The sequence below is a fragment of the Athene cunicularia genome (assembly GCF_003259725.1).
Source record: "Athene cunicularia isolate RWA chromosome 4 unlocalized genomic scaffold, athCun1 chr4_part1, whole genome shotgun sequence".
NCBI lineage: Eukaryota > Metazoa > Chordata > Aves > Strigiformes > Strigidae > Athene > Athene cunicularia.
In genome coordinates, this window is record NW_020799098.1 from 41,123,551 (window position 1) to 41,150,211 (window position 26,661).

General features: G+C 37.3%; 1 protein-coding gene and 1 long non-coding RNA gene across 2 annotated transcripts in view; one reads left to right on the forward strand and one right to left on the reverse strand.

The window, feature by feature from the left end:
- Positions 1-26,661, reverse strand: part of PALLD (palladin, cytoskeletal associated protein) — a 199,652-nt gene that overhangs the window by 27,752 nt on the left and 145,239 nt on the right. The window contains exon 10 of the mRNA XM_026846885.1: positions 9,356-10,051. Within this exon, the coding sequence (XP_026702686.1) occupies positions 9,356-10,051 (696 nt within the window). The remainder of the gene's footprint in view (positions 1-9,355; positions 10,052-26,661) is intronic.
- LOC113479143 overlaps positions 9,963-26,661 on the forward strand; it is a 29,401-nt gene continuing 12,702 nt past the window's right edge. Inside the window, exons 1-2 of the long non-coding RNA XR_003398213.1 lie at positions 9,963-10,053; positions 18,044-18,049. This is a non-coding gene — a long non-coding RNA (uncharacterized LOC113479143). The remainder of the gene's footprint in view (positions 10,054-18,043; positions 18,050-26,661) is intronic.

The window sequence follows — 26,661 nt, forward strand, 5'->3', positions numbered from 1 at the left end:
CAAATAGGCAAAAAGAAGTAGCTTTGATACATTTCAGTTTATGGCTTCTGAGCAAGCCCTCAGGAGCTGCAGTATGTTCCCTAGTAAATCAAGTAAACAGAGTCTTGCTGAAACTTCTATTATATGGCTGCCTAACTGTCTGAAAAAGCTGTTCTAAGAATAGCAAGGGTTTGTTTTTGTTTTGTTTTGTTTTTTTTTTTTCCTATCAAACTGGAAGAGGTCAATGAGGTCTTTCAAAGGTCTAGACAAAATCAGTGCAGAACTCTCTCCACCCTCCAACAGTGACAGTTAAACACTGGAACAAGTCATGTAGGGAAGCTAAGGAACAAGGTATGCAAATATTTCAGCAATGGCTTAAGGATCCCTGGTAGCTTTTAACAGGAGAGGCAGACTTCCTGACAACCTTCCAGATCTCTGGTTATGTGCCAGAATATCCTGAGCTTTGCACAGTGGGTGTGGAAGTGTCATCCATGACCTGGTCAAATCAACTTGCCTGAAAAATAAATTCTCTTCTCTTTACTTACATTTACAAATAAGTATTTAAGCAAGGAAGTAGTTGGTTTAAAAATATAACTATAAAAATGAGTGAGTATCAGTTAAAACTTCTTCAAATGCCTTTAGAAAACCTCTCTCTTTTTCAGGACTATTTTAAATTGGGGCATAAAAAGAAAAGGTGCACAAGGCAAGGTAATTCTTCTTGCAGATGCTCTATTTCCTCCTCCTCTTTAGACTATTTCTTTCTCTACATATATACACTTTAAAATATGTCCATATATATACATACATACATATCCCCACCAACTTAGCTCTTAAGGCATACATCCTTCAGATGAATTTCAAAATGGCTACAATGCAATGGCAACAAATAGAAGGTCTTTGGTAAATATACCCTCTGAAGCACAGATTCATTCAGCTTGAGAGACTGTTTTCATGTCAAGACAGCCTGTCAGGCAAACTTTCTTCAGTTGCTTTTGCAAATATTTTTCACCATTCTTACATGCCCTTATCTGGATGCATTAAGTTCCCGAGATTCGTGTACTTAGTGACTCATCCGCTTTCTTTTCGTCTTCTCTCAAGGATAATATCCAACAAAACATTCTGCCCACTTATTTATGTATTTGTATGTTCATTCTTTGCCTGATACAATTTTCAGAGTATATTGTGACATAAGGTAGCAGGAGATAGCTGGAGAAGGCATGTTTCAAGATATTCACACCATTAGTCTCGAGCACACAACCATCACCACAAATGTGCAAATAATCTATCAGCCTTTGAGAATCGGGCTGCAATCGCACAGATTTTAAGCACCTCTGAAACATCCGTCACTGAAGGTCTGAATACAGATATAGATAAAAGCACCCAGGTCTGAATACTTTTGGTCAGAAAGGGCACAACGAAATTGCCAAAACTCAGTCATCTTCATTCACACAGAGATTTTTGACAGCAAACCTTTTTGCAACCTCGGCTTGGCTCTCCTTAGTTTTGAATATTTGCCCTAACATTTGTTTAGAAAGAAGGCCAAACCGGCAATACTTTTAATGTTTTAATTACACAGAGTGCATGCTGGATGCAATTCCCTCTTTTCCTATGTACCTTTTACAGTGTAAACAAGGGCAACAGGCTGGCTGTTGTTATCCTTCCAAGAACAAATTCCTGTTTGCAGCCAATATGGCTCAGTTTCACAGAAATCCAAATCAATTCTCTGGTACTGAGGTAATGAACAGTAACTTGATTTTTTCTTTAAAACTGAAGTCTTCCAAAAATACAGCTATTTTCTGCCCACTTGACACATTTTTCACTTACTGTAAGAACAAAGTTACTACAAGCATTGTTAACAGGTCACAAACCTTGAAGCTGCAGCTGCGTATTAAAATCGTTTTAGTCTGATCTTGTCATACACACTGTGGAGACCAGGAGCCAGGTCTGTTCAGTAATGTGATGTTACATGTGCCTGAATTAAGGAAATGCCTGCGGCACAGACGTGACTAAGGATGACTTGCACTAAATGAAACAAAGGTAACCAAAGTTCAATTATTTCTACCACCCAAGAAAAAGTTATGAAACTGTAGTTTAAAAAATGTAAATAAATCATGCCTCAGCATTGGATAGGATCAAGACTGACATGAATAATACATATTTCCAAGCAAGTCTGATCCTTCTTAAGGATAACACAGAGAACAACTCACCTACAAACTGCATGCCTACCACGTAAAATTTATTTTTCTAAGACTTATCTTTAAATATGCATTTTTACTCATTAATAGAAGAACTACTACTTTTTCATTCTCCTGTTCAGTTCCTTCCCCACCTAAGCAAGTTATCCCTCTGCCTCGTGCTGTACTGGTTACCATAGATACATAAGTGTCATTTGCTTTTCCAAAGATGCCCACATATTTGGATATAATTTTTTAAAACTTGTACCTATTTTGTAACCAGTAATCTTATTCACATTTTTGATTGTTACCAGCATTATGCTAGAACTGATGGTCACAAAAAAAAAATAAATCACTAAAGCACTGACTGCTCCTGAATATAGAAAAAGATAGTTGGCACAGTCCTCATAGTCCTGAAACCCTGAGAACAGGTAACTGCCAGAATCACAGGAAGAAAAACCTACACTGGACTGAGAAAAGGTAATATATCCAAACTATTAACCTTTACTCCAGCTGATGAAATTTTAGTGGTTAAGGTCTCCAAAACTATCAATTACTGTACCTGGATTTTACATCCACACACATTTCTGTGGCATTCAGATCTGCTTAAAATAAGGAGGTTATAAAATTAAGTCCTCTGAAAAAAAAATATGTAGACCAAAAAAAAGCTGCAAAGCAATGCTGCAAACAGCCTCTCTTCTTCAACAGAGAGGTATACAGAATGACAGAATCATCAAGGTTGGAAAAGACCTTGAAGATCATCCAGTCCAACCATTAACCTAACACGGACAGTTTCCAACTACACCATATCCCTAAATGCTCTGTCAACCTGACTCTTTAAACACCTCCAGGGATGGGGACTCCACCACTGACCTGGGCAGCCCATTCCAACACCTAACAACTTGTTCTGTAAAGAAATGCTTCCCAATATCCAGTCTAAACCTTCCCTGGCGCAATTTGAGGCCATTCCCTCTTGTCCTGTCACTTGTTACTTGGTTAAAGAGACTCATCCCCAGCTCTCTGCAACCTCCTTTCAGGGAGCTGTAGAGGGCGATGAGGTCTCCCCTCAGCCTCCTCTTCTCCAGACTAAACCCCCCCAGTTCCCTCAGCTGCTCCTCGTACGACCTGTGCTCCAGACCCTGCACCAGCTCCGTTGCCCTTCTCTGGACACGCTCGAGTCATTCAATGTCCTTTTTGTAGTGAGGGGCCCAAAACTGAACACAGGAATCGAGGGGCGGCCTCACCAGTGCCGAGTACAGGGGTAAGATCACTTCTCTGTCCCTGCTGGCCACGTTATTTCTGATGCAATATACATACTAATTCTCTTAGTTAAGTTCACTTGTCATCTTACAACATTCTTAAGCATCTGCAAATACCACTTAGACAAAGAACTGGATAAAAGCATCTCGAAAATGAAGACTTCCAGACGCAATGATTGTCAGGATACAGTAGATGAGTTATTTTGGCTACGGTCTGTGTGGCTCCTTGTTAAATCCTTGATCTCTACTTTTGAGCAACTGTAATTGATTAGATCTGGAGCACAACCTGGATTTCAAAGTTCAAATGCAACAAACATGCATTCATCATATTTCAAAAAAGCTGATGTGGATATGTATTTTATGACAATCACATGCACGTACATAATAAAAAGGTGCAAAACCAAAGCTCCCAATATGAGCCATTTTTTAGCACAACAAACAAGAAGTGATCTGATACCACAGGTAAAACACTCAAGTGTTGGTCTAATAGTCACAAGTAGCATCCAAACTATGGGAAAAGGAAGTACAACACAATAAATCAAGAAACTTTAAACAAAGATGGTCTAATGGACAGGAGCAATAGCTTAAGAAAACAGAGGGTTGTGAATTAATTCATACCCTAATATTTGCTGGAATTTTTCCAGTTACAGAAATACTTGTCTTCATATATATTTTCCTGAGATCCAGGGATAACTCCAGGTGTGACTGAATAGGTAGCACACAGAGATGAAATGAGCTCCTTCAGAAGCAAGAAAACAACCTGACCTTTCTCCTTAGTTTGATGTTTGAATTCCTAATCAAGGTACTTCCTCCTATGTATAACTATTTTCACATCAATCATACTGAATGTATCCTCTATTTTTTACAGTTGTGACAGACATAATGTACAAATATGGGAAAAATAAATATCTAGTCTACATAGGACGGCAATACAGTTTACTCTAAAATGAAAGCTGGTATTTGTACTGGGAGACTACTGAAAGCTGCAAGATAAAACGATGGAGAAGTGTAACTTTTCCTCAGTGGTCACCATCATTGCTAACTGACTCAAGGAACACAAAGATTATTAAAATGCTTGCTTCGGTGCTATTCGAGACAGAATTCAGTGGACAAGTCACAGTACACAACTGCAAGAACAAGCCAGCAGCTCTGATTCAAATGGGAAAAAAATGCTGATCTCTCTGATGTCAATATTCTCATGATTCCCACAGAATTTCCTTTAAGATTTGGATTTATGGCTCTAGAGGTCATTGAAAGAGCAGTTAAATTTATTAGTTAGAGTGATAAAAGCAGCTTATTTAATTACATTTTACAAGATACTTTAGACAATCTTTTCTTCAAAACAATGTTTTCCATTTTCCATTCTTTTCCAGAAAGCAGTAGATCTAGAGTCACGTTCTTTCACCAATTCTGTACGGTCAGATTTTTTTCTGTTTGTGACTAAGGTAATATTACTGAAGACATATACGTTAAGAAAAAGTCTACTTTACAGAAAAATGTCTTCTTTAAGAAAACAATGTAATTTTAAAAGTTGCTTTCAAAATTATATATATATATATATATGTGTATATATATATATATATGTATGTATATATGAGACTATATGGTTTTTATACTTAGAAGGAGATTCCATTTCTCCAGGTTGGTTCATTCCACACCTTTTTGTATCAGGAATTGTATTCTTGTTATTAAAATATTCACCAAATAGTCACTAAATTCTACTTATGGGACTAATCTTGCTTTCACAAATGCTCATGTAAGTTTACCAATGTATGTGCTTACCTAGAATTTGTAAGTATACTTATTTCTTTTCATACAGATATAATTTGCTTTTTCTATGAACAGTGAAGACCAGTTTCTAGCTTCTACAGATTTAACTGTGAACAAAACTCCCTCAGTTCTATGTTTCTGCCACATTAACTCTGCTCCCTGCAAGTCTTCTGTAACCAAAAGCTAACCTGAGTCCAACACACCCACCCACCCTGGATTTTTCTTTGGGTGAAGACCTGAGATTTTTAAGAACAGTATCCAACCACCTTACTCCAGCCAAGTTTTACCTCAGAAATAACTGACAAGTGTTCATAATTCCCTTAAGTACTTAGCTATGAAGTTCCGCCAGCACTTCTCTCTTGTGTAACAACACTGTGCTCTGACAAGCCATCTATTTATCAAATCTGCCCCATTAATTAAAAAAAAATAAAATTCCCAAAGCTTGTTCAGCTACCACTACCACAGTCACAGCTTGAAAATGCTGGTCATTACAAAGTTTCTAGAGCTTAGGGGAAAGATGAAGCATTTACCATACAATTGTTGCAAGTGAGGTACTAATGACAAAAAGCTGCTTTCTATGTTTCAGATGTCCAAATAAAATGTAGTAAATTCACAAGTACCTATTCCCATGATTTGGACAAGGCTGTAATGTACTGGTAAAAAACAAACAAAAAAAACCCCATTCCAAACAAACAAAAAAACCCCAGTGCAATGTTTCAAAATCTATCAACTGCAAAGAATATTCATTTGATCAAACTGGTTTAGATAATGCTGTCACTTCCAGAGTCTCGGGGTCCAAAACCAAGGAAAATGTCAACCCTTAGCTGAAATATTAGCCTGGTATTTACTGTTCATGAGCTTACAGACAGAGCACAGGGATGGAAGGGAGTTAGAAGTGGTTTGTCTCACCTCTTATATAAACAAGTCACACAACACCTCCTTGGATCAATTTCTCTTTTAAATAGAAAATAGGATGATACATACACTGGAATGGAAATGTCTGAGGAAAGCTGGTGGAGGGAAGGTCTGACTCCATGAAGAGAAATGAAGACTCTCTGTTGGTTTGTAAACAACTACTGTGTCCTCCACTTTACAGAAAAATTCACTGATGACTTTGATCATCTCCAAAAATAATTACCTCCACCTGCAACGTTTATTACTTTACCTTATTCTCCTATCACAAAAGCAATCTGAAGAAAGTAAGAATGATACCGACTAAGTACTGATTCTGAGGAACAGATCTGTGATTGTACTGAGTAATGAAAAAAAAATCATTCAAATGTATGAAAATTTAAACAATTATTCAATAATTTCTGGAGTATATCAAGATACATAACTTATAAAAATAGTCTGCAGAATTTTGTACTCTGCCAAACAATGTTTTCTGCTAATTACATGAGACTCTGACAAGACTAAGTATTTATTGTTTTCTTTCAGATAGTTGGCTATCGGTGTCACATTACCCATGCCTGGGAGAGAAGAGAGTAAACAATCACTGTAAAAAGACCATATAATCAAAATATGTACAGTGAATTACCAACCCTGAAATACAAACACAAAAAAGACAAGGCAAGAGAAAGGAGCCATGAAAACACTGATAGCAGACAGGAAGACTGTCTTTTACGAGCATTTTATCTGCTAAAGGCACTTGATATGAAACTTTTGAGGTAGCTAAATCCAATGACAAGTCCAAGTCTACTTCCACTGATGGTAAAATATAATAATAATGAATCATAAAGTTATTGTCTAAATAGGAAATACGATCACTTCAAACACTGTATTTGGAGTCTCTAGTAAAAAATGTACGTTCTTTCCAGGAAAAGTATTTCAAGCTCTGCCTAGCTTACTTTCAGCAACCCACTATCCTCCTCTCAGTATCACCACTATATGACTGATCAATAAGCAGAGACAGCTAAATGCCTTGACCAGCATTTTAGTTGCTGAGCTGAAGCAAAACTGTGACTGCTTCAATTCATTCTTTGCACCCAGTCTGTACAGCACACTGTCAGGAAACTGTATCATCCTTTTCAATCAATGGATCTTGAAGATCATGGAGTACATGGTGAGACTATAGACCATGGTGATGAAATGTGAGTGGCTCAAAACCTACAATGTCTCAGGAAGACAAATGTATTCAAGAGGATTTGTGAGGATGGAGCAGAAGACAAGGGAAAAGCAGCAAGAAGTGAAAATGTGGGGGGAAAAAAAAAAAGGAACTGAGACTATAGCACAAATCACAGAAGAGACTAAAAGCAGTGGAGGGAAGGGAGGCGAGGGGAAGAATTTCTCAGGAGTGGTACGAGAATGGTGGGAAAGAGAATGATTTACCCAGCAAGACACACCAGACATTAGTAACCTACACAGTAAAGTGAAAAGGCAAAAGTTGGCATCAAAGATACATAACAATAGATTTGGGGTTTTTTGCACCACGCGGTACATCTTTTACCATGTTTTAATGTGTTAATTCAGATGACAAATGCTCAGTGTGTGTGTGTGTGTGTGTGTGTGTATATATATATATATAAATTATACACACATAGTTTCAGTATGGTTAACATGATCCAGCTCCCATCTGGACAACATTTCCTGAGGGAACGAAGGCCAAACACCCAACCACCTCATCCTCAGCTCACAGCCTGAGGCTGCTGCCTTGTCCTGGGGGAACAGACACACCATCATGTGCACACCCAGACTGGCTGCTGGGCTTGGGGAAGTGAGTGGCATGGGGAGAGGGGAAGCATCCTTGCAGAGTTGTCTATCCAAAGATCGAAGAGAATGAATTAAAACACAGCAAATGCCTCAGGTAAGAACACATGTGCATGAGCACAGTATAAGAGGGAAGGAGGGACACACTAGAGGCTCAAGCTGCTGCTGTCACCCTCACAGCTTACAGAAGGGAACTTGGGAGAGAATTCAACTCCTATCCAAACTATATATACACCTTATTAGAGCCTTTCCTGGAAAATAAGGGGTAATTGCAGGCTTTTATGGGCTATGCTTACCTGTCAAGCTGTCAGTAAATTAATCACACAACTTTCAGCAGTCAGTATCAGTAAAGAACCTCAGGCAGTGCAAAGGACACAGTAAGACAGAAAAATCACAACTATTATGAGTGCAAGGGCAAACTGTACTATTTATTAATTTTTCTTCTAAATCTATTTTATGGCCAGACTCTACAATGAGCCATATGACAGAAATCAAGATAAAGAAATGCTTTTTAAAGCATATACCTGATTTATTACTTTGATATGTATGCTTTCTTCCTTTCTCTTCCTTTTTGTATCTTGGACTGAAATAACAGAAGTTCCTACCACAACAGTATTTAGCTGAGCAAGTCACCTAGATACTGTAGATATGTTTAGACAAACTTCTAGACAAAAGTTATAAATAAGCCTTGGAAACAGCTATTCTCATTTTTGTTCTTCAGCATGTCTCTTTGTTCTCTAAGGATGGAATGAGAGTCTAGTGCCAGTGGAAAGACAAACTGATCTATGATGGGAGCTGACATGCTCCAAAATACTATTCTGGCCTTCAGAGAAGACAAAAGGGGAAAACAAGTATGTGGAGTTGTTAGGGGGAGGGATTCTGTTTGTTTTTATGCACTGCTTTTCTAAATCCCCTCCTAAACCCCTTTCCAAACTTCCTTGGAACAAAAACTCTAGCCAAAAGTCAATATATCACTATGACCACTTTGTTGTCAGATATATACTTTCATACCTTATACTTTTAAGTATCACAAAGCTACAGAGACTTCTGAACTATGCTCTCTTGATTTTTCTCTACCTGCAGACATAATAGGAACATAGTCTTCAAATATCATTGAATATCATTGACTTTAAAAGAACTGGGTCCCAAGAAGAGTTTTCTTTGATTTCCTTTCACGATCCTGGGCATGCAGAGCCTTTTGCTGCTGCTTTCATATTTTCATCAACTCCCATTCTAAAGCTTTAGCTTCTCTTTTGTGTTCCTACTGTAGGACTCTTCCAGAATCTCACTTCTGTGAGGGTTAGAAAACTATATCCCATCTCTAGCACAGAAGCATTTGCAAATAATTCACACATTTCTCCCTCTCAGGTAGCAGATAACAGCAAAGGACCCTAGGAAAGTATAATGAAGCAAGTGCAATAATCTCCAGTACAGTCAAACTCAAGGAGCTCATTAGCTGATACTTACGGAGGGGTCACTCCTTTTGGCAGGCCTAATGCGTTGACAGAAATGGGTGGTGGCTGGGATGGCAGCATTGAGCTGAGAAAAGCTGCTGGAGACTGTCCGGAATTAGGAAATCTGGGAGTTGGAGACAGGCTGTGGGAAGGTGAAGAAAGTGAAGGAAGAGGAGGAGGTGGAGGAGGTGGAAGTGGAAAGGAATCACACACGGGATATGTTGCAGTTGGACTAAAGACAGGTGGAGGTGGGGGTGGAGGGGATGGAGAAGAAGGAGACCAGGCGTACTCCCCTTCTGGAGCAAACTGCTGAGAAAAAGGGGCAACAGGCACTCTCCCAAACTGTTTCTGAGAACCAGTTGGAGACATAGGAGAAGGAAGGCTGGATGTAGATGATCCTGAAGATGGAGTCACATAACCTGAAGCAGGGCTGATGTTCTGAGCAGCAATGAATTGCTTAGGCCGAGCATAGTTGAAGGAGCTGGAAGACTGCATGGTTGGGGAAGTATGTGAGTTAAGAATACTCATTGGCACAGGAGAGGTGACAGACTGGCTGGACTCAAGCTCCTGGAAAGAGGGGGGAGGAGGAAAGGAAGGAGAAGAGGGAGGATGCTGATGATGATCAGGTTGCTGTTGGTGACGATACCACTGTCCACTTTCTTGCTCCAGACGAATTTGGTGCTGCAGCTGCTGTATTTTTATAGGGTCCCTGTAGGAAGGAAAAATAGACAAAAAGATGATCAGACATGCAGTGCTGGTTGGGGAGGAGGAAAAAGTTCCACTGATCTATGGTCTAGGAAAATCAGAAGGCAGGGAATGTTCAAAGTATTTGAATAATGCCCTTTCTTCACAGCTAAAATTTGCTATAAAAGTCCGTTTTTTTTGATCTCAAGAAGGAGGAAAAAAGTATATGCATAATGGAACTTAAACAGAACCTTCAATTCTTAAGAAAGGTAAACTGTAAGACAAGTTAATGACACTTAGGATATTTTAAAGGAGCAATCCAGATAATCTAAGTATTGGTAAAAATGCTGAAGTTCTTAACAAGGTTTCCTTTCACTTCTTCCTTATTTTGTTCAGGAGCCCTGTTTCAATAATAACCCTCAAATATTTACCCAGTGAGTACTTCAGCTTTGCTTTCTGCTGTAGCTGCTGTGGGCTGATCAGACAGACCTAATTACTGTCATACTTTCAGTGAGGTACTTGGAGACAAGGGACCAACTTCTGTGTTAGAACCATCCATCTATCTGTAGATGAGCAAAGACTTCCAAGAAACATTTTCTAAGAAAACAGTGAACCAAGCTTCTCCATGTCTTTAGTCTCCAGGCTTTATTCTTAACTGTAGGTCCTGAGATGCAACTTAGTAGATACTGAATACATGTCTGAGAAACTGCTAATTGCAGTACTATCAAACAGAAATGAGAATTTCTTTTAAAAATACAGCAGATATTCACTAGCAGGACAATAAAGACTGAAAAACTAACATGCAGGAGACTCAAAACTGTTAATGAAGTAAAAAATTTAAAAAACCAACCATGCAAAACATTCAGCAGTGAAGCAAACCATACTGCACTGGCTTCTTTGGCTTCTTTTTTTTTTGGTCCACAATACAGTGTTTGAATGACACCAAGATCAAAATTAACTGTGTGGTCTATCATCTTAAAATATATCAGACTGACTTGCTTAAAAATTGTCATGTTCCAGATGGAAATCATAACTTTATCGCAATACTCCAGATGTCCACAAAGTTTCAGCATATGCACATATACCTTTTCTGTATATAATAAAGTATATATTAAATATACAAGTGTGTCATTGTTTATATATAATTTAGGTTATTTAAGCAGAAATTTTAGAAGCTGTCTGCTTAATGCATGGCATATGATGATGATTCTGGCACAACAATATACTTTTCTTGGTAGCGACAAAATTAGAAATGGTAGTATCATCATATTTTCCACTCTAAGATTAATTTTGATATTCCAACCATCCACATTTCCCAGAAAATGTTTTCTGACAAAAATTCTGCTTATGATCTCAGGCCAAAGGAGACTGTTTAGATAAGAAAAGGGGAGCAAGCTTGTTTAGGATAGAAAACTGAGAAATCAGTTATTTACATTTAATAGTTGCTTTTTTCTTTTCTGTCATAAAGATGGTTCAGTGATGACATCAGTCATCTCATCAACAATACATATTTCAGTACTTAAAAAGAGATTGCATTTTCCTTTTTAATTAAATCAGCAACAAGAACATCAAAATGTTGCAGTTCACTTGTAAATTTTTTTTTTTTTTTAAATGTTGACAATAGAGACTCTAAATCCCTATCAGTTCAATTTTCACTCCACAGGACATGGGATGAACCTTATTCTTCAATCTTTGCTAAATTATATAAAAGCCTCCTTTCCCTAAATAGGCTAAAGCAACACAGTTTGAGTTCCCATCATCATCTGACTTTCTTGGCTGATGATAGAAATACTTCAGATTACCTTTGACTGGAAAGAGAAAGTCCTGTAAGATTACTACTTTCAGCTCATTCTGTATCTTTAGTCTGACTATTTGCAAGCCTACTGTCCAAGATCTCTAAATTATTTATAAAATAATACTTATGTTATTTTCCATCATAATCACCACCAATATTTTTTAATTTATTACAGAGACACTGTTAGAAAAAAAAAATGTGTGAAACTTTGCACTGGAAATGGTGTGTTGAAGATAGAAGGAACGTAGCTGTTTCCAACACTCCTATGTTTACCCAACATGCCCTGAAAGCAAGTCAGAGTGTCTTGTCTTGAGACTATTTTATTTTCATTGCCAAGTCACATGGCGATGTGCCCAGCCAACAGCATAACAGAAATGACCATCTATGGCCCTGTCAATGGTAAGTATACTACAGTGCCTGTCACTGAACTGCTGCTGTACCAATCCAGGCAAGAGTAAAGACCAGATTCAGGGTTATGTCTACAAAAGGCTGACAGGCAACCTTGAGGTTGCTCTGCTCTCACACTAAGCCTGACTTGAAACCACAGGAATATATGTGCCTGTGAGACAGGGTTTATTAGCCCAGAACAGCACTAATTCCACTTGCAAAGCTTTTGGTCAGTTTAGGGTCCAGACAAAGCAATAGCATGTCTGATTGAAAAAGAACATGCAGACATTATCACATCAGTTCACGTAGCAAAAAACATAAAGCCCTTCTTAGAGCAAATTTTCATTCCAGTGGTAGAAATGCATGATCCTTGTCTGCAAAAGAGCGTTCTCTACCTCAAAGCTATTCTTTTAACAGCAGATACTGCCCTAATACTTATTAATTTCTTGAGCAGATATATCTTAGGGATGTGTCAATATGAAGAAAAGAAAAAGAATAATCAATTCACATGTTCCTTTGCAGTGACACTGACAGCAGTGGAATCTCTACATAGTAGGTCCCTCAGAGATAACACTGCTGTGCCACAGATACAGAGCCCAGCACTCAAAATTATGCAAGGGAATCAGTCTGTTATGTTGTGCCCATCAGGGAAACAAAGAAGGGAATTAAGAAGAGTTCAGTCTTTGGATAAGATTACAGGAAAAATTAGTTTAATTGTAATTACATCCTCTTTCCAATTAGCTGAAATATGTTTTGTAATCCCAGTGTTTTAAAGGGCACACATGCTTCCATGGAACGCATCAAGGTTTTTTAAACAACAGGGAATAAAACTTAATTTCTCATGCAGAGTTTTAGGTTTTGCCAAGTAATTAATTACAACAATGTAAGAATGAACATTTAAAAGTAGATTTACAGTAAAATTCAATCACTGAATGGCAAAAGTAGGTAATTGAAAAAATCAGAACTAGGGTAAAGTGAATATCGAGAAATTTCAGCAACTCACTGAAAAGCAGACCTAGTAGTACATAAGTATTTTCAAAAGGACTGCTTCAGTATTTGTGATTTTTTTTTCAGCATCAGATATTCTAAACCAGGATTTTTATATACATTTTCAGATGTTCTAATAGGTATGCTAAAACAGTTGAAGAAAGACAAACAGTAAAGCAGTAATATATTAATGGCAGCAGACATTAGTTGTGCCAGAGTTGAAGTTTCTGGCCTGCACTGCCTGTAACAACAGTTGCATGCACAGATTTGGTTCTGGGCACTTGGAACCTGCTCAGTAAGGTGATGACTTCACAGAATCGTCTAGGTTGGAAAAGACCTTGAAAATCGTCCAGTCCAACCATTAACCTAACACCGACCGTTCTCAACTACACCATATCCGTAAGTGCTATGTCGATCTGACTCTTAAACACCTGCAGGGATGGGGAGTCCACAACTGTCCTGGGCAGCCCATTCCAACACCTAACAAACCGATCTGTAAAGAAATGCTTCCTAATATCCAGTCTAAACCTTCCCTGGTGCAACTTGAGGCCATTCCCTCTTGTCCTATCACTTGTTACTTGGTTAAAGAGGCTCATCCCCAGCTCTCTGCACCCTCCTTTCAGGGAGCTGTAGAGGGCGATGAGGTCTCCCCTCAGCCTCCTCTTCTGCAGACTAAACACCCCCAGTTCCCTCAGCCGCTCCCCGTACGACCTGTGCTCCAGACCCTGCACCAGCTCCGTTGCCCTTCTTTGGACAAAGACTTTCAGAACGAAGTGATAGTGAGAAACATTTGAAAACAGCTGTTCAAAGGGAAGACTAGAGACATTATGTTTCTTGGTGGACAGCTACAGAGTACTATCTTTTTGAAAGCAAACCACTCTGATTGTATAAGAAAATAGTGGACGGTGATGATCAGAATCTTATCTAATGATGTTAATACATATGGTGTATTTTAATAGTTACTCAAGAATTCATGTTCTGAGGTATGCACTTAGTTTTGATTGTAGTAGGCTGTTTTATCTTTTTATCCCATTTTAATAATGTTTTTTTTATTTCTGGTACCTCCTTTGTATCACACAGAGCAGTCCTTGGGAACCGTAACTCCAAGTGCTATGGACACAGTGCTATGGAGAAGGGGAGATAGGTGGTTGTGCATCTTTGAATAGGAACTGGCTACTGGACTGCAGAGGACATTACAGCAGATGGTATTTTCAGGGATGCAGTAAGTCCTGCATACTGAAAGTTCTCTGTCAGACTCATTCACGGGTTCCCAATATTAGGGTATGTACCAGATTTATTTTTATCTTATGTTTCTGTGTTTGTGAAGGGCATTAAAAAAATTTATTAAGAGGAGCAATGCCCCTCTTTTGGGAAGCACCCTACTATTTGAAGTTTAATCACTGACTTTTCAGTATAACCTCTGGTCTGTGTACTTTTTAAACACAAAGGTTCATATGGAAGCCATTCTAACCAGACTATATATCTTGGAGAGGGAGGCTCTCTAAAGGTAGGGAGATGCTGTCCAAGCCTAGAGGGAATCAGTCATACACAAAATGAACCCTATCCAGCTAGTGCCTACCACAAAGTGTGGTAAAGGCATTGAAATTCATTCAGTGTTTTACAACACAATGTACAAAATAGATTGAAATAAACCACCACAGATAAAGAACCAAGATTAAATTAATTTTTCTGTTATAACTTTTTTAAATTCCTGATTTTCGCCATCCTGATCTTAAAAAAAGAAAAGGAGCAAATGGGAAGCAGACAAGGAAAGCAATTTTTTGAAAGAAAGAGTCCTCTCTATCTCATGTATGGAAGAATAATGGGCTCACTTCTGCCTCAGGTCATTCCTGAGTGAAAGCAGACTGGCCCCTTCACAATCCTACCAGCAATCTGCCCTTTGAGAAACAGACAGGGCAGTTCTACAGCAATATAGGAAACATACCTCCAAAATGAAAGTACAGGAATATTATAAATGAAAATAATCAGAATTAACCACAACTGTAAAAGCTTGAGCTAGTTTTCTAAATTAAGATTTGAAGCCAATGCCAGAAAACCTCTGTATTTGTATTTTTGGGTAACAACTACTCACCTCCATGGAATCTACCTTCCAATGAAGGCATAGCTTCTAACTCAGTCCTACTGCTTCAGAATCATGTCAGAGCTCTACCAAAAGGGGAACAGTCATCATCATGCTGTATTAAAATACAAGGGCTCTTCTTAGGTAACAGACTTCCATGTCAGCAAGTGTCTCTGTTTAGATATATTTTTATATGTATATATTTAGATTTATTCATATCTATACTTAGATATTTATACAATAAAATCCAGGATGAAATATTTTTCATAATTTATTAATATTGAGGTGTATAACATAGAGTTATATCTCTCTAGCTACTTGGTGGCCCAGCTGGATAGCTGGTAGGTAAAGAAGGAATGAAGAACTGAAGTGGTGGGAGCTTGGAGGCTGCTGTGGTTCCCTCACTAGAGATTTACAGTGCTTCTGCATCTGTGACTCTTAAGCAGCTGGCAAAGCAGACTTGCCAGGTAGCTATTAAGGTAGCTCTTAAACAGAGTTTACTCTGCTTTCTACAACCACAACATTCATAGTTTACTGGTATAAATGGTACTGTTGAAAATGAGTAATTTTCTAAAGTCCTTCTGACAGTTACTATTTAAGAGAAATGCACATACCAACTCATCCAAAATTTGACAGTAGTCACTGATATCTGGAATTATACTCTGACAAAATTCATAACATAATTTAAGGTTTTCCACCAGATTTATCAATGGTTGAGAGTTGTTAAAAATGTAAACAACTATTCAAGTTAGCAGTGAATTAATTAACAGCTGTACTGAAAATAAATACTCAGAATACAAAAGTAATTCCAACTAAACTGTTCACTGAAGGAATATTTATTCATTTTAAGAAATTTTTTTAAATGTACATGTATGACAAGGCAAGAAAGTGAAGTAAAGGGAGAACAGATGCCCCTTTTCAGAAAAACTGCAAAGCATTTAACAGAGACAGCCTTCAGGCTGTATTAATACAAATATGTGTACTCAAGCATTAAGTTTCCTGATGCAGAACAATCCCTTATATTGTGAGAAAAATATGTGGACTGTTTTAAATCCTGCAAGGGTTCACATTTATGTAATACTGGAATTATTAGTTAAAATAAAAACAGAGGGGGGCGGGTAACAAAAACCAACACCAGTTTGGGTTCTACCCTGCAAACATTCAGGGATAGTTTTTGTCTATACTAACAGATTTCAGGGAGGATGAAGGTTGTCACTACAATTTAATCCTCATGCTGAGTAACTGGAGAGCTATAACTACGAACCATCTCCATCAGCTGCAACCTTTCAATGTTTTTATTACTTGCCCTTCAAAGCCTAACAGTTTGAAAATGCAAATTCACCACAAATAACATTTTCCACATTTCAGGTTAATATACAGGAGTGTGTTTAAGTATCACTGTAACCTAATGCACACTCAGGAAAGTCAATATGGTGCAAGAGCTAACACACGTACTTGTATTATGAGCACATTACGAAACTGAGCTTGACTTTTAATTTGAGAAACTTCATACACACAGAAGAGAAACATAAACCATCTGCATTGTATCTGCATTGGTTTTGAACTCTCTTATAAGGAAATCCTGCTGTGATTTGGTTGTTAAAAATTTTTCTGTCTATCCTAAGAAGTGGCAGTTGTGCCCATTTTCCATTATGGTTTGTCAATGGCATCAAGGTAATTCCTGTACCAAGGAAACCAACAGTAGTGATAGAGCCAGTATGCAGAGAACACAAGCAATTCTTTTAGAGACAGGAACCATTTTTCATCTCTTTATATCACTGCAGGGACATTTTTAAAAACATGCACCAGTGAGATAACACGTTTAGCTTGGGTACAGAAAGAGAGGAAATTGTGCTCTTGTGTGCATTCATTGTTCCCAAAAGTCATAAAGATACAATACAGCTTTAGCAAAAAGGCTAAACTTCATACCTCTGGTAGGGTTAGATCATAAGAATTAGTCTGGTAGTCAAAAACCTGTCTGGCTTGGTAATTCAATAGTGTTACATAAGTAGTGCACAGAATATCCAGTGATGGATGTAACAGTTAAAAATGACTCGGCTGACAAGTTTTACTGGTAAAATGAAGCAAAAAGTGTTATGTTATTAAGAAGTAAATTGTAACAAGGCATTAATAGCAACACAGGTTCCAATTTACAGAATAATTAGCCCAAAAATAATGACCTGGAATGCAGGAATGAAATGGCCTGCAAATACACAAATAGATCTTCTGCCTCTAATTGTGCTATACCACATGAAAGGTTATATTCTGTGCTAACTGTACATATTCAAAGAAAATATGATGGGGAAAAAAAAAAAATCATCAAATTCTGAAAAAATGTAGCAGCCTAAACCCAAAAATGAACAGAAGAAAAGATGGGACAGCCACTCTTCTACATGTAATATGATACACTTTCTCAGTGCTGTCACTGGAACAGCACACATACAGTTTGGTTGTTTGGTTTTTTTTTTTAATTTAATACATTTTATTAATAAGATGCTCTATAAATCATCACAGTTCATCTACCACTAGCCACCAAATTTAGGAGAATTGTTTATTTTTACGCCTACCCACCAACAATTTCAGTGGGCTTAAAACTGGACCTCCATGCTTTCAGTATTAACATTCCAGTATCTGTCAAGTGACTATTCTTTGGGTTAAAAGATAACTGCTTCATGCTATTGAAATACATACTTTCCTGAGAGAGAATGAACATCACATTAAAAAGAAAAAAACAGCGTAGCTACTGGATGCCCTGATATTAAAGGGAGCACACAGTTGATGTCAGTGTGTTTTTAGGAAAATAAAAACTTTATGTTTTAAAACAACTTGAAGAAATTAAGGTAGTTTTAGGAGCCTAAATTCTAGGCCCTTTTACCATCCATTCTGTATTCACAAACAGTTCTGATATTTCAGTATATCACTGCTTCATGTAAAGCTTGGATATTACCAGCTGACACATCAGTAGTCTGTTACTGAAACTCACTGGAGGTATCCTGTTCTTAAAATACCATACTTAAAGGAACCACCAGAAAGGAAATCAATACATAAACCTTGGTTTTTATACGAAATAAATATCTGAGACTCTCCCACGATGACAATATGACTGACTTGCTTTAGGTGCCAGCACCATATTAGTACCATAAAATTTTAGTACTATACACACAAAAATAATCCCATTAACAACACACACTAACTATTATGGAAGGAGGAGAAGCACAAGGAAGTAACAGCAACTGCTAAAGACAGTAATAATTTTCAGCCTGGTTCTTAAGAGCCTTGGAAAGTGAAAATAACGCTATGGCATTACTCACAAATTTTATTACATTTATTCAACCAGTGTAATCCTAATGCAATTACATCTTATGCTCAATGCAGTGCAGGATGCTATATCTGTCTCATGCAATCTTGGTAATCTCAATGAAAATTATGGCAGTGAAAAAAAAGATACTTAAGACAAATAGCATGTAGTCACGCTGCATGCTGCAAACCTCCTAGAGTATCTGAAGTTACTGCTGTATTAGGGATTGGTATCATCCAGAGACATCTGTAGTTCTATTGGGAGAATTCTTTTTATCAGATGTCCTCTTAGCCTTTTAAAAGCACTGGAGAAGCCCACCTCGTAAATTAAATGAAGAAACAACAACCTTTCACTGATTCTCTGCCATCGTTCCCTTGTACCTGAAAACAAATAACTACCTCCATGTTACATAGCTGCTTGGCTCCAGCTGCAGTTAAGAGTTTGTTCAGGTATGAACAAACTGTTTCAACTCTCTTCCCCAGTCAGTCTAGCTGATAGACAAAGTTATGGTTAAGTGAAATACTCACTTTGTTGCAAAGAAACTGAATATAAAAAGTAGCTGGTGTCCTCAGTGTTTGCACGCATTGCATCACTGCACATAAATATTTCTGCAAAGAGTTGGCCAATGCTCAATTTATTCATGCCCAGCGGACTCTTTGTGGGCTACACTTGTCACAGACCAGAATGAAAAATCCAACACACTCCAGCAAAACAGCAACAGCAGAATATTAGTAAAGTGAAAACACTTGACAGTGTGGCACTTGTACCTTATGTCAGATACTGCATTTAGAAGACCAAAAAAACCTCTTTGTAGACTTGGCTGTAACAGTAAACAACTTTATCTGCTCATGTACACTGATAACATCATTTTGGTTTATAGCATTCTTTTTCCTATCAGCAACTTGCATTGATTTCACTCAAACCTGCCTGATGAATACTTCTGTGACCTATTTAGTATCAGGAACAATCTTTTAAGATACGGATCTCCATTCACCTTGATGGACTAATTCTGAAAATAAACTAGAGTTTGTAGAGCACTGCCACTTCTTATCTAGCCAGAAATGTACTTCAGAAGTGTGAGTTTTGGGGTTGTTTTTTTTGGTTTTTAAAAGGCATCTCCCCCAAAGTATAAGAGACAAGAAAATTTACGATACTCAAAACGTTTCTAAAGCACCCTTAGATATGCAGAGCTACTGCTTATTACAACTGCATTATAAACATAACAAAAATATCTTAGGCAAATCCTAAGGACCAAGTAGACTTATTCTATGACTGAATTCTACACCTCACTGTAACTTCCCCATTGCTTGTTAAACAAAAAATGTATCCCTATCAGCAGAATTAATGACCAAGGCAAAATCCACCCACAGTAAACAGATGTCACCCCTGTCAAAACATACTTTTAAATATGCAGAATATATTCTGTTCCTGAACAGACCTGACCATAACTAATTATATCTCTATCATCTCAGAGAGAACCAATTTATCCTGAAATATTCACATTTGGACACAGACACTTAACTTGAATTAGTTTCTTGTGCTGGCAACACATAACTTTAAATAGTATTTCCCTGGTAAATAGATGAAGTGATTCTACATTGACAGTTTAACATTTGTTTGACTAACTGTGCAGCGCATTGTTCTGAAGTTTAAATGGAACACCTTACATATAAATGACAGAGCAAATAACTGCTTTTGTACTTTTGAGTGAAAATACATTCACTTCAAGTACTATTTATTTCTTAATATATCAAGTAACCTTGAGTATGGGAGACTTATACAGAAAGAACTTCTTCCTTGAATTAAGCCTAAGTGCCATAAAAATAGCATAATGCCATAAAAAAAGAAGGAATCATACAGGTAAATTTTGTAATGATAAACACTTGCTATGGCCAAATACCATGCCAGAGATTCTGAATGGCTGGTTCCTTCTCTAGAACTGTTTTGAATATTTCTTAGTCCTCATTGAGAGGAGTCAGCCTTCCTACCCAGAGAAAACAAGTAGAAGGACCAAGTTTCATTCTTCCCAAATACATTAGTAACCAACATGGTGACTGGGCAAAAACAAGGAACTGCATAGACTAGCACTTCTCCTAAGAGGACAGTAAGGACACATCTGCATTTGTGCTTTAGCTTGGATCAGAAATGTGCTTTTGAAGCACATGTCCAACTACCCCGCTTGCTTTTTCTCCAGTTTGCATCCTGGAGAAGCCTCTCAAGAACATGAACTGGTTTCCTGTCGGGTGGAATCAATGTAGCAAACTCCAGGCACTAATGGGCTTCTGAGAACAGACTAGAGCTAGTCCAAAGTGTAAAAGTAAAACCTCAAACTCAGTGATGCTGAAACGTGTAGTGTAGATAGCATGCCCTCAGCATGTTTTTTTACACTACAGAGCCATTCATGTTTCAGTGTACTACTCGCTAATGTAGGCTATACATACAGGGTAGATGTACAGACTACCATGAGGTGTCTAGCTAAACCATACAGTCTCGAAGGCTTTAAAAATAAGTGCATATATCACAAGAGATTCTGGCTTTATATTTTGTGTAAGTCTCAATTTCTGGGAAGTGAAATACATATCTTGCTAAACAAATATGCTGAAAATATTTTCATTTAATTTACAGGGTTTCTTGAAACACTTTTTTAAGTGTACAGCAAATCGTTGTCTAATGTATTTTAAAACAGGGTACCATACATATTATTTTAACATTTACACATTCAGAGACCATGCTTGGACCCATCCCAGACAGCAATTTTTCTACTTTTTATGTTGTAGTACAGATTTTACTATTTGATTGCTGGCAGCTGACCTTCAAAATTCAATTAATTCCATTCCTTCCTTCTGCCCCTCAGTAAAAACCTCCCAGACAAAACAAACATGTCTTGTTTGTCTTTAGGCGATAGCAGGGTAGTTTGTAAAAAGCTAGTTACAAAGAAAAGTGTATTCCTCAAGATTTAAACCCATTTTGTCTGACAATTATGAAGGACATTCCCTCTTTATGGACTCATTATTTTGATGACTCATGTACCTTCTTAGTCTGGAGGCGGACACTCCTGGAGAAAGAATATTGGCCTAGAAACAACACTTGTCTGATTTGAGGGTCCCAAGTTATATTCCCCCATATTTATTTATTAAGATTAATGTTTAAATGAACATTCCAGATGGATGATGAGAAGGGTGGTTTATCTATTCCTACAGTGAAAGTCAATTTAGTTTATCTTCACCAATAGCAGTTTATGTTTTGTCCTTATTGAAAATAGTTTTTACATTGAATAGTTAGTAGTGTGCACAATATATGCAAGTTGTTTCCTTAACATAACTAGAGTACTTAGATTACATTTGAAAACTACTGGTAAATCACTGTTAGTAAACTGAAATTTCAAAAATAATGAATTGTTTCCATTATTTTAAGTGCTATTAAGATGTGAAAGTAGCAATACGAGTAAGGAAAAATCTCAAGTATCACAACTTGGACTCCAAGCTATCTTTTACCTCACAAATAGCTGAGATCGAAAAAATAAAAATCTTATCTGGCTGTGGTTTAATAAACAACCTCTAGCTCCATATCAAAAATGTAATTTTGGACTTGTAAGTTACTTCAAAGACAGGGATTTTGTCAATACCAGAACTGGTAGCACTACAGTCAGCATCAGCATGGCTCATATGGTTCTTCCTGTACGAACCATGAGATTTCACATGATCCTCTGCTCCTCTCAGCAATACTCAGATCACAGTACAATGCTGGTCTGTCTTCAATTTTTCTTCTCACTGATCTCCCTCTTTCTACCTGCTACCACCTCATCTGTCTCCTTGACTCTTCTCTTGGGCTACCAGCACCTCTTCACCACCCTCTGTGAGCTCCAAATGCAATGCCTAGGGTGTATTATACCAAAATTCATTACTTTACCTTTTACCTTACTTCATATGCTAGCTTCTCTAGAAAAGCATGCTTCACTCTTCAGGAAACACTGGCCTAAACTACCCTCGGCTATTACAGTTTTCTACTGTGAACTAAAGGATAGTTATTCTAGGTGTTATATCCTGCATGATCCTTGTGTCTCTGGGCCAGTTTACTAAAGCTACTCTGTAGTCACAAATCAAACTTACACAGTACATTGATCCTGTTTCTCATTTGAAGCATCCCTCTGTTGCTTTTCCATTTCAGGGAGAAACCTTAAACACAGCACTAAACAGAAGTGTTACTCAGTAACAAAAGTGTCTGGATTATCTGAGGTCAGCTAATTGATTAGACAATTCATACACAATACAATGATAATTTTTTACAGAACAAGGAATGATTAAATGAAAGTCAAAAAGCTACAGACACGTTTTAAAATAAGCTCTATGTAATTTTTGTCATAGAGGGCAAAATAATGGAAAAACATTTAAGTTCTCTGACTAGTTGTGCTATGTATCAGCAAAAGTGAGTATGCAGATTTACAGAAAACTGAGCTGCTTAGTACTTTTGTTTGAAGGAAAATGTTTGCTCCCTTACAGCCATCCTCTTTTGCATGCCAAGACTCTAATGAGCCCATGCACTTAGACTTACCACATTAATTACATTCTCACGCCCTAAAGGCAATGTTGTCTGAAGCTGTCCATTTTTCAGTCATTTCATAAACCTTCAGAGACTGCAGTTTTCCAAATGGATTTCAAGACTTCAATATTAAAGTTACTTAAATAATAACTAATCCACCAGGCCTTAGTTTTAAAAACGGGGAAATAAACTTTGCTAAGCAAGAACTGATAGCACATAATTCTTGCTGTACACTGTCCAGGCAATACTTCACAGATAAGTTATGTCTGATCTTCTACACTAGGGAGAACTTTTGTCCTCAAGAGCCTGATACTAGAAATGGCATCTCATGATCCAAGGTTTTCTGTTGTTCTAAATCTGTCCTATGTTTAAAATCTGATATTTGAAATTAAGAGGAATCTGTAAGGCAAAAGGCCCAGCTTGATTAACATACTTCATAATTGCAGGAAATGTTTTTCAACTCTTAGTTGACTTAAAATTTTTTCTCAGGATTTTTTAGCAGCATGATATACTTCCCTAATGAATCATTCAGAATGAATGAGAAAAGATCTGCATACTTGGAAATAGCAACAGAATCTCACAACCATTTTGAAATTCTCTATATATTAAATAGCTTTATATTTTCAAAACAAGCCCCATATGTGTAAAACAATTATATTTGATTTGTGTTAGGGCTAAAAGATCATTTGCCTTTTTCTTCAAGCCTTGCAGCACTTCAGTTTGCTGTCATGTTGCTATAATTCTTCTAGTTGAAAGGAGACACATAGGGAAATGTTCTCATCCTCTCATCTTTGGCATCCCACTCACATGAGTATAGCCTCCTAGACAGTCAGTGAAACCTCCAGAGTGTAGTTCAGAGTGTGTAAATTAGATGATAAATGTCAGAATGTATGAAGACTCTCTTAAAGAAGCATCTTTAGAAGTCATCCCAATAAAGCACAGGCTTCAACTAAAGACAGGCATCTCAATATTTGAGCAGAAAACACATAAAATGTTCAACACATCCTCAGTAATGCAGACAAAAATAACACTACCCAAAATTCTTTCCCCTGCCCACAACTTAGTAGCTCATGAGTCACTGCAGATCTTGTAATACATCACATTGTTTTACAGTCACCCTACACTTAATATTTAATTTATTAATTTAAAACTACCATTTTTTTCCATATGCATTACATAGTTAACTAATATGACAGCTCTTATTTATCAGCAGCTAACAAATGTACTCAGCTACTCCTGATGGGGAATATTCTTTTAGGCGGATTTAGTATTAGGGAGGATCCATAGTTCTAACACTACCACACCCAGCTAGGGTCACCATGTAGGAGTAAAATTAATAGAAAAGGTCAAATTGTTTAACAGCATTGTGAAGTAACATTGTTAAGAGTCAGGAAGAAATCTTGTGATTATTTATCAACACCATCATCTGTAAAACAAAGACTTGAACATAAACTGGGCAAAAAAAATTTACTCATTAGAAAGCGAACTCATTTTAAAAAGTAGTCCTAAAGGAAACTCAGAGAAGGCAATAAAAAAAAAAAAAAAAGCCAGTCTGCGTATGGCAAGATTGGTTTTAGTCACCTAGGTTAAATGTGAGGACATCTGAATTGCTAAGGCTAAAAAGACTCAGATCAATGTAAATAACTTCCTTTGTGTTCTTTAAACAATCATCAAAATAGTTAAATTTAAATGTTCAACAAACACTTTTCAGCACAGAAATCCACACATTGCAATTATAAATGCTAAAAGATACCCTAGAGTCTTTCTATGTAAGAGGAGCAAATCTGGTATTTACTTTTCCCAAATTCAACCTGTTTTATTTCAATGAGATGCCCCCAAATCTTTTTATAATTATTTCCATCGCATATAAACATAATCTCCTGGTATTAGTAAATTAGCTTGGCTAAATATAGCAAGGAGCACTCATGTTTTATGGTGCATTTTCTTTGGTATGTAGCTAATATAAATAAAATGAGTGGAGAGAAGTTGGCAGCACTCCACTGACATTACATCACTTTTCCTTAATAGGAAACCTCTCTCCAACTTAGCATCTTGGTTTAAACACTCAGAAGTGTCCACAAAGTCTTCAGTAAGGATCATCATATAAGGCCAGTGGTTAGCTTCAAAGGACTAGAACACAGAGCTGGAGCTCCTGATACAACGTTGAAAAGAGAATCTCTAGTGAAAACCACATTTAAATTGTGACCAGCAGCAGAGCAAGGGACTTGCATAATCTCTAACAAAAGTTATGTGCAAGATGTGCATAATTCCAGTAAAAAAGGCAAGAGATGAAGTTCTAATTTACTTCAGTAGACTCAGGATTTACTCTAGAAATCTCAGAAAGTGACAAATTAAAAAGAGAAGCTTTATCCACCGGTCAGAAGCAGGACAGACACAATGATCTACCATTGTTTTATTTGCTACTTACTCTTTGTGATCCTGAAAAAGACAAACCCTCCATTTTACAGTACCATCAGTACCATCCTTCATCACTAGTATGACATTATTTCAAAGAAATTACTTAATTATTGTAAAATACTACATGATATTCACTTACCAAGAGCCAAATGTTGCCACCCATACATATTGAGCTTTTCACTACAAACAATAGGACTCCTTGGTTGCACACAATAAAAATAAATGTGCAACAGAACCCAGTGGACCTACAAGGCTTTTCTGAGAAAAAGATAGCCCTTGCACTCAACTTTTTGCATCCATTACTGAGATTGCTGGACTTTATTGTTTGTGTCATATATTGAGACGAAAAGCAGTCAACATAGTACATGAAGAATAAAAGTGTCCAGAGAAATTTATGTTCATGATGTAATTAATGTAAACATAAATTCCAGTTATTGTATTCCTAATGTGCAATAGCTGAGCAATAATCCAACTGCTGCAAAGTCTGCATGCAGTATTTGCTGGCACTGAATTTTACTGAGAGCATAATTTATTTAGGCACTGTCACACACAAACACAAAAATGTATTTACTACAGTACAAAAAGTCAGAGTAGATCATTTTGTCCTCTGCTTTTTCCAAAATGTTTGAGGGGAGTTCACTGAGTGGCTCCTACTGCTTTCAGCTGCAGCTGTGCAGCATACGATCTTTGAAACTTTACAGTAAATGTTGCCATGTTTACATCAGTGACTCTCAGGAAAGAAAATGCTAATCAAGTAAAGGTATGCAACAAATAAATGTAAGATGGAGTACACTGAATACCACTGCAAATGCTCTCACTTAGGAATCATATGGTCTACTATGGATTCTCTGTTCCCCTTTCTCAGTAAGACACCCCCAAATACTTCTGTGTGGCTTTCCCTGGTCTTTCACATCCAATTGTGACGGCACAACAGTTAGGATCCTTACAGCAGAAGGTGCAAGCAAATTAAAAGTTGAAAGCAACCCTAGAGTTGGGTGGATTGGTGACATTGTTGGTTGTTTTTTTGTGGTTTTGTTTCTTGGGGGTAGGGTGTTTTGTTTTTTAAAAAATTTTGATGTCTTCACTGCTTCAGATTAAAAAGCAGCCACCCAAAGGCTTCTGCTGGTGCAA